The sequence below is a fragment of the Paroedura picta genome, chromosome 5 (genome assembly GCF_049243985.1).
Source record: "Paroedura picta isolate Pp20150507F chromosome 5, Ppicta_v3.0, whole genome shotgun sequence".
Classification (NCBI taxonomy): Eukaryota; Metazoa; Chordata; class Lepidosauria; order Squamata; family Gekkonidae; genus Paroedura; species Paroedura picta.
The window spans coordinates 18,633,129-18,642,126 of NC_135373.1; the positions used below are offsets into that span (position 1 = coordinate 18,633,129).

At 50.3% G+C, this 8,998-nt stretch overlaps 1 protein-coding gene across 1 annotated transcript; it reads left to right on the forward strand.

Annotated features, from left to right (window-relative positions):
• Nucleotides 1-1,610: 1,610 nt before the first annotated feature.
• On the forward strand, nt 1,611-7,711 carry LOC143838842 (uncharacterized). Its single transcript, XM_077340751.1, has 4 exons — nt 1,611-1,759; nt 2,341-2,579; nt 5,182-5,277; nt 6,109-7,711. Exons 1-4 carry the CDS (start codon nt 1,611-1,613, stop codon nt 6,651-6,653), a joined length of 1,029 nt encoding a protein of 342 aa, XP_077196866.1. The 3' UTR covers nt 6,654-7,711.
• The last annotated feature ends 1,287 nt before the right edge of the window (nt 7,712-8,998 follow it).

Genomic DNA, 8,998 nt, shown 5'->3' on the forward strand with positions numbered 1-8,998 from the left:
CTTCCAATTTCTGTATGAAGTCAGTAGAGGTCTTTATATTTGATGGGGCATTGAAAGTCATTGGTTTTACATGGCAACCCACATATTGGGAAATCGGTTCTAATAATGAGTTGTTCCCTGATACTATGGGACAGATGGCAGACGGGTGGATGGTCAGGCTTGTGGATTTTTGGCAAAAACAAAAAAATTGGAATGCGTGGATATTTATTGTGTAGTTCTGCACAAGGGTTGTAGCTTCCTGTACAACTGTAGTACAGGCAGCATGATGGCTAGAATCTTTGAGAAGTGGTTGCTAGTATGTAGGATCAGATAATTGACATTGCACCTCCATCATACAATCACCTTTATGGGTTTCTTTGAAAAGCAAGGCTTCATCAGAAGCCAAGTTCTCCAGTATTTGGACAGCTTTGTTGGAAAAATTAACCTCCTTGAGAGGCACTTTGCTTTCAAGTTGCTCCATTTCCTTAAGCCAGGGATTCCCAGCCAGGGGTCCATAGACCCCTGGATGTCCATGAGAGCTCTGAAGTGTGGTATGGGACAGGGGGCCCGGGATGTCTTCTGAGCTCCTACTCTTTTTTCTGGCCTACATAACACAGAGCCGAGGCAGGGAGGGAGCAAAAGGAGGGCTAAGTGTGGGGGCAGTGATGTCACTTCCGGGGCGGGGCCAGATGACATCACTTCTGGCACACCTTGAAGTCTGAGCCATTATTTCAGGGGTTCCTCCAAGGTCAAAAGGTCGAAAAAGGATACATTAAGCACTAAAGGATGAAAACCATTCATGTTTGATTCAAGTGGATAGCCGTGTTGGTCTGAAGAAGCACAACATAAATAAGAGTCCAATGGCACCTTTAAGGCCCACAAAGATTTATTCAAGGCGTGAGCTTTTGAGCGCATGCGCTTTTCCTCAGACTAAATGAACAACCGTCATAACTGGGGGGATATAAGGCAAAAAGCAAATTAATTTGTTCATTCAGTCTGCGGAAGAGTGCCTGCACTCCAAAGCTCACGCCTTGAATAAATCTTTGCGGGTCTTAAAGGTGCTATCGGACTTTATTTTTTGTTGTTGCGTTCATGCTTTGAGTTACCCAAAACAGAGGGAGGGAGGGAAGCCACGCAAGCCACCCTGAGCTCTTTGGAGGTGGAGGAGAAACTCAGACCCAGGTGTAGTCAAACTGCGGCCCTCCAGATGTCCATGGACTACAATTCCCATGAGCCCCTGCCAGCTGGCAGGGGCTCATGGGAATTGTAGTCCATGGACATCTGGAGGGCTGCAGTTTGACTACCCCCGCTCAAACCCAAACTCCTCCTGCTCAACAGGTCCCCATCCAGCCGGCTGCCCTCGCAGTTTCTCTGGCCAGGGGTGCATGGTGCGCATCGTGTGCCCGCAGCGGCCCCACCCGGCCCACTCCTCATTGCACCGCGCAGCTAGCTCCCCAAAGCGGCGCAAGGGAACCGACAGGCCGACATCCAATCTAAGCCTCGCACTCCCTCTGCTGGTCACAGGTCTGCAGGGCCCGATCCCCTCCTCCTTGCAATTGGCCACCCGGGGTCGGCGAGCGGCTCGTTCAGCTGCCGCTTGAATGCAAACAGTTGCCCGTCCGTGCTCCGCAATGCTCCGAGGGGAGCGGTGCCAGGCGGCGTGCAAAGCTTCTGCGCCGTCCTGGAGGGGAGCGAGGGCGAGGAAAGCGCAGTTCTCTCTGAGCATTTCTCTTCCGCAGCCTTTTGCTGGATGCTCGCGGAGAGCGCGCCTGCAGGGCGGGTTGGGCCTCCGGCAGTTGCCTAATTTTTTTTTCCAGATTCTTCAATTGTGAACTACAACTGAATTCCAGCGGATTGATGGGCTGTTTTGGCAAAGAATTATCATATGGCTGTATTTGGATGTGTGACACAGTTTACTAATGTGACAGAATTAATCTCTGATATATATTCCCACTGTCATGATGGGAGTTCATAGTCCGAGGAAGAGTGCCTGCACTCGAAAGCTCACGGCCTGAATAAATCTTTGTTGGCCTTTAAAGGTGCCACTGGACTCTGTGCAACTTCAGACCCACACTACCCATTTGAATCTTTCCAAATTCTTGAATTTGATGCTTCTTCTTGTTCCTGCTTGGAAGGAGAATGAACAAAGAACCAAGGCTCCAGGTCTGTGCATATTGACTCCGGAGTAGTCCCCTTGGAACAAACCGGGAGTTACCTCCGAGTAAAGCACGCGCTACCTAAAGAACCGCTTGGCTCCCCTCATCCTGATCCGCCGCATCCCGTCCGCGCACGCGCACAACCATCTGCCAGCAAGCCGGCGACCACGCTTTGCCAGTCCTTTTTTTTATGGCGCACGCGCAGCATCGCTCCACGACCGTCGGACGATACGCATGCGCCGAATGCCCAGTCTCCTCGGAGCCGCTCGCCCGCTGATTGCGCAGACCCCGCCGAACTGTTGTTTTCGCCCGCTCTTCAGGCGCACGCGCAAAACATCAACCTTGCTGAGAGAACCCCGCCTCCTTTCTCCGTCTGCGCCTGCGCAGCTAAGATCTTGTGGGTAGACGGGACCGGGCTGCCCCTCCCCAAATCCGGAGGAACCGGTGAGTGTTAGGGCGCGCAATGCATTGTGGGGGCAGGTTTTTTTTAGCACCCTTCCCCCCCTAGTCCGTTACCCCCCACCAATAGTTGCAGAGCATTATGGGATAGGGTCCCCCCACAATCTTGTGGTTCAGACAGCTGCAGAAGATTATGGGATGGCATTCCCCCCCAGTCCATATTGGTGCCAGTGCATAGTGGGCACTTGGGCTGCAGCCACATCTTCCCCAGTGCATTATGGTACTGGTCCATATACTGTCAGCCTTAGTGCATTATGGGTCAGGGTCCCTTTCCCTATCTTTTCTGCCTCTTTTTGCACTCTCTCTTCCCTCCCCCCTTCCTCCATGGAGAGCATTGCAGAGAACAGAGGAGTGGGCTTGGATGCCAGCAGCAATGGGTAAATCAGTTGACAGGTCCTGATCTGAACTCTTGCAGGTTGGGCTGCTAGCATCCAGGGGTTATGTCTGCAGTTCCTAAACATGCAGAAGTTGGGAGCCCGGAGGAGGAGGAGGCTGGGAGCTCAACCAGTGAGCCAAGTGTAGCAGGCGGGGAGGGACATGGGGACGGTTGGCTGAGCTCCCTTTCCTCCCACCGATAGGCCCCTCAGAGTCAGAGAGGAGCCAGGAGAAAGGCCTTGCTTGATTTGAACTTTGCTGGAAAATGTATAGATGCTAAAATATTGAAGAAAGGATGCATTTGTCCACCCAGGTAGTTTTGAAGTGGTGCATTTGTCTACCCAGGTAGTTTTTTCAGCCAAGCCTCAAACCTACAGGCGTGCAAAAGTGGAAGAAGGTGGATTTCTCACTTGCCTGTGAAAAGAACTGGATGACAGCATTTATAGCCTGAAAGGTGTTTGTGTCACCGTTAACTTTTGGCAGGCGCTGTGCTTGCTGCACCTGGGCACTAGGGGGCGCTGCATCACAGAGGAAGATGCAGGTAGCTTGAGAAATGCCTCCGCTGGCCATGTCTTTATTCACCACGCAGAAGGGGACCAAGCATTGCTTGGTTTTCATAGTGGGGTTCCTTCCACCCTCTTTGGGACTCCCTTTCTATTGGCTGTTCCTTTGGAGACTCACCGAAGTGGGAGTATAATTCAGGACCGAATGACTTTTGTGAAACTTTGGGAAGGTTTAAGTTAAAAAAATCACAAAAATATCTAATGTTATAAGCTTTGAGGGTGCTGAGTCTGTATGAGGACAGAAAAAGTGACACTCAGTGCAGACTTCAAAGTGCTGAGAAACTTTGTTTAAACTTTCCCACCATCAAGTTTCTAGTCCTTATGATTGTGAAAAGTGTGTGGAAACTGTGAAGAGTCCTGAATTAATACTACAGCTCACTGTCTGGCCTCTTGATCTCATCTGTAACATAGGAATATGCGCAGTCTCTCTTGAAAAGGGTTTTTGAGGCTGCATGGGTTAAAGGGATGTTCCTTGACCCTGGCTAATCATTTATTTAGACTAGGGGTTCCCAAAGTGGGGGGCCAGAGGAAGGATCCAGGGAACAGCAAGGAATTTGGGGGCAGTAGGGAGGCAGCAGTCTGACTTTTCCTCCTGCAGCTGCATTTTCCTAGCAAGAGAAGTTCCATTGTGGTTTACCACTGCCTGGACTTCCTTGGTGGTCTCCCATCCCTGTGCTGACCAGGGCCAACTCTGCTTAGCTTCCTGAAGTCAATGACAGCTTCAGAAGGTGGGCTGGAGGAGATAATATTCTTTCTGAGGTCCTCCCACTCCTCAGACTCTATCCTTCCTAGGCTCCACCCTAAATATACAGAAATTTCTTGACCCAGGGTTTGCAACCCTTCCCCAAAAGTCTCCATCTTCGTGAGGTTGGAAGAGCCCTCTTCTGCTTGCTCTTGGCCATGGGATTCTCCATTGCTCACCCCTCTCCCTCCCTCCCCTTCTCCCCCCCTCAATGAGGACCCAAAGTGGCTTTTACAAAGGACTTTTTCAAAGAATTTACATATTTTTCTCCAGACTGAAATACGGCCATTGCACAACAACCAAAAGCCATTGGGTGAGGGGGTTGACATGACCATCTATGGTCATATCACCTGATAAATGCTAAACGAGTTTAAAAAATATATCTCCCACCCATTCAGGAAACCCTACCAAGGCTGTCAAGAAACCCCAGGAATTCACAAATCACTGATTGAGAAAGCTTGGCCTAAGGAAAGGAGTTTATTTATTTTAGTTATAATGAAAAGGCTGTACCACCCCTCCCGGTATATACCCAATCGAGTCGCTTTACATAATTAAAAACAATAATACTGTAAATATCATGCCATTAAAACAAATTAACATCACTTCGACCCACATCAGCTAAAAAACTTAGTTTCTGTATCTCCCCCTCTCCAGGGGTGGGTTAATCTGGGGTGGGGGGTGGGCATTTGATGGTATTGTTAGTTGTTTACTGACCCCAACCATAAGCCTAGTAGAAGAGCTCCATTTTACAGGGCCCTTTGGAATGAAGGGAATTTGGTCTCTTGGAAGCTTCTACCCCAACATCTTGTTGGTTTCTAAGGTGCTTGTGTGTGTGTATATTCATAGATTAAATAGGCAGCAAATGTCCAGCATTTGACGTTGGCCAGCCATGCTCTGCATCTTCCAGGTGTCTCCACCATGCAAGAAGAGGATGACTCTGAAGCAACCTCTGTATCGTCCGGAGACAGTGGCCCCCCAACGCCGTCGGCAAATGGCTATCCAGGTACCAGGATTAGAATGGGCATAGCCAGGGGCCAGTCCCCAAAGCTCTGGGTAGCAAAAGGCTGCTTGATATAAAGGAATCTGGGTGGAGTTGGATTTGGGGAGCCAGCCTGAACAAGGGCTTTGTGGAGAACCTTGACGTAAGGCCAGCATTCCAACTCTCCGGCTGTCAAGGTGGTCACAGTCACAAAGAAAGCACCTTTGCTGTGCATTTCCCATCCCATACTTGAAAATTACACAGCCCGGCTTCCGGATTGGAAAGTTGCATCTCCCAGGTAGGAAGCGGTGGTGGAATTCCCCTCCTCCGCTCCTAAGTAGAAAAATCTAGATCGAATCAAGCCTGAACTCTCCCCAGAAGTTAACATGACCAGACTGAGGCGATGATAATTTGGTCACATTCTGAGAAGACAAGCACCACTGGAAAAGACAAATAATGCGAGGGAAAGTTGAAGGCCAGAGGAAAAAAGGAAGACCCAACAGGAGATGGATTAACTCTATCGAGGGAGCCCGGCCTCCAGCCTGCAAGACCGGAGCAAGGCTGGAAAGGATAGGATGCTTAGGAGGTTATGAATTCATTGGGTCGCCTTAATTGGGGGGGGGGGGGGTGACTTGACAGCACTGAACACACACACACACACCAGTATGGGAGGCGGAAAGCTTCCAACCACTCACCGGACCTGTAACATTTGGCATTCTCAAACTGCAATGTGCAGTGGGGTTGGCAGATGGGTTTCCCACATGGCTGCCTGAGCGGTTGCACAGGGGCTGATGGTGAGGGAGGTCCATGGCTGTGTCTTGCTTCACTGTGTTTTCCCTCTGGCTGTCTCATTAGGTCCCCAAATCAAAGAGTCACAAGGAGCCGTAGGCGAGCTGGTGGACGAAGGAGGTGAGATCGGGCAAGATCGGCTGAGCTCTTCGCAGGTGCCCAGCCCTGAGTGGCATGAATGTCCCGAGTGCGGGCGTGGCTTTGGCACGTCCCGAGCCCTGAAGGTGCACCGCAGCTATCACGTGGGGCGCAAGCGGCCACACAGTGGCTCGTCCTCCTCCAAGCCTTCTCCCCTCGAGAGCCGGGAAGGGCGAACGGCTCCGCTTCCAACCTGGAGTGGGGCTTTCCACTACATCTGCGCCGAGTGCGGCCTAGGCTTTGCTTCTCCTTCCACGCTGGAAGCACACCGCTGCGAACACGGCTGGCGCCGCAGCCCTCCAGCCCCGCCCTGCAACAAACCCCCTCCTTCCCCTGCCCCGAGGGAGGCCAACGGCGAGCACGACACAGACGGGGCTGATGGACCGTACCACTGCACCGAGTGCCCTGGGGAGTTTGGCCTCGTGTCGGAACTGCATGAGCACTACATGCGCCATGCGCGCGGAGAGCTGTAGATCGCCCACCCTCTGTGGCCCTGCCCCCACTGTCTAACATGACACCTGTCAAGGGATTGGTCTGGCTAGGACTCTTAAGAAGTGAATCAGAAACCCTGACATCCCTTACTTTGTTATTATTTTTTAGTTCCTTTTTAGGTTTTCATCTCTATATTTCTTTTTTCTTTCTTTCTTGCTGGCGGGGAGGGGAATAGGGTGCTTCTCACCGCTCGGAACAATCTCTCTTGTGTGTCCTGCCCCTGCCAAGTGGCTGCAGTCACCATGAGAGCCAGTTTGGTGTAGTGGTTAGGAGTGCGGACTTCTAACCTGGCATGCCGGGTTCGATTCTGCGCTCCCCCACATGCAGCCAGCTGGGTGACCCTGGGCTCACCACGGCACTGATAAAGCTGTTCTGACTGAGCAGTGATATCAGGGCTCTCTCAGCCTCACCCACCTCACAGGGTGTCTGTTGTGGGGAGAGGAAGGGAAGGTGCCTTTAAGCCGCTTTGAGACTCCTTCAGGTAGAGAAAAGCAGCATATAAGAACCAACTCTTCTTCATGGAGATCCCATACGGCTCACCGATAGGGAAGAGGGGTGCTGCCTCCCTCCTTCCCCTGAACGTAGGAGGACCCCCACTTCTAAATCTAGCGCTTTCAGGTCCTTGGCATTGTTGCCACCCCTACGCTGGGTCTCTTGTGTTGGCCTTTTGGCTCCCATTCTCAGTACTGGAACTGGGCAAGACTGCGGGGCTGTCCCGAGGCTAGAGGAGAAGGGGATGGATTGGGAACGCTCATTGTGAACCCAAGGTCTGGCTCTCCCCTCTCTTCCTCACGCCCACCGCCCTTTTACTCTTAGACTGCCCCTTCCCCACTTGGGTGCCCGGTCTGTCTGTCACCCTGCTTGGTACCCGGGGTGGGGCATGCTCCATACCGAATCAGAGCCGTGTTCTGTCTGTCCGTGCGTGTTTGCCTTTTTTAAGGGAGCAGCTTTTAGAGACGGCATCCAATCAGTATAAATCATGAATATTAACGGTCTCCAAGGTAGCTGGGAGATTTGTCTTAATAAAAGTGATTCTGTACGTGTGACTCCTCATTTGTGCCAATTTCTCTGTATTCCTGACCGGACTGGGAGCAACTTGCAGGTGGATGTGCTTATGAAAAACCAAGGGATTGGACTGTACTTTATAAACACACACACACACACACACTGCCCGAAACCCTGGAGAGTCACTGGTTTTATTCATACTTTGATGCTGGTCAGTGAGCATAAATAAATAATCTAATCTAATATGGAGAGTCATGGTCTGAGTAGAAAATTGTGGCCTCCACGGATCAATTCAGTATAAAGTGCATGTGGCTCTTCCCCAAGTTCTACCCCCAAATCTCCAGGAAGCTGGAAAATTTCCCTTCCTTCCATGCAGTGTCAATCAAAGGCAGGGAGAATGTGGGTTTAACCTTGCAGAGGAAACAGGAGACATCTGAACTCTGATACAGGTTGGGCCCTGCATTGTGCACTGAATCAAACCTCAGGGAAAAGCCAACGGGTTTATGTGTACTCTGGGATGGCTATACATCACGGCAAGCACTTGACATATTAAACAGCAGGTATTGTGCAATTATGTTTCGGTGTGCAAATCAGTGGTGCCGCCCTGGCGCAATTCCCAGCTGCCTCTTAACGCAGAATGCATGATTTCCCCTCTTGTGCGTATGTTCATTTTCATTTTGCTGGATCTGTTGAAAGGCATACATTCTGGCAGGTGAGGGTTTCCTTCCCCTCCCTTCTATTACTGTTGTCGCTTATCTGTATTTCCCAGGCAGCAAACCAACCTGAATGCCATGAGTGCTTCTAGTAAGTGTGTGAATGACTGCAGCTTTAATGTAACATTCTGTACTCCGGGGCTGTAGTCTCATCTTCACAAGCCTCTTTCAGACAGTACTGTGGATTTCCTACTTCAAAGCTTTGAAGCATCCAGAGGTTAAAATAGGAAGTTGCCCTCAATTTTAGCTTTCGGACTGCAGTTTGTCCAGTTGTGCATTGCGTGTCTATAAAATAGCTTATTTCCCCCCTTGTAAGCTGGCTTGCCGCTTTTAGCAGTCTTCCTCCTCCCGTTAAAACAAAACACTATATCCAGAAATAATTCCAAGTAGGTCAAGTCATACAAATCTGCCTTTGCAAAAACAGACCGAGATCAATTTGTTACAAATTCCTGAGGTGTACAACTGTCTGTTTGTGGTGGCCAAAACTGCAGAATCTTGTGACCACGTAAAAAGCTTGGCTGAAGTTTAAAAAAAAAGAAGTAAAATATTTTATTTAAAAAATAGGAATAAAGATATAAAAGAGGGGGTTATACAGAACCAAATGATTA

What these genes read in the sequence shown, in the direction of transcription:
- LOC143838842 (XM_077340751.1), top strand. Translation starts at nt 1,611, where the DNA reads ATGCTCCGAGGGGAGCGGTGCCAGGCGGCGTGCAAAGCTTCTGCGCCG. An exon ending in CCCCAAATCCGGAGGAACCG is followed by an intron (nt 2,580 to 5,181) that starts GTGAGTGTTAGG and finishes TGCATCTTCCAG; the next exon opens with GTGTCTCCACCATGCAAGAA. An exon ending in GTCGGCAAATGGCTATCCAG is followed by an intron (nt 5,278 to 6,108) that starts GTACCAGGATTA and finishes CTGTCTCATTAG; the next exon opens with GTCCCCAAATCAAAGAGTCA.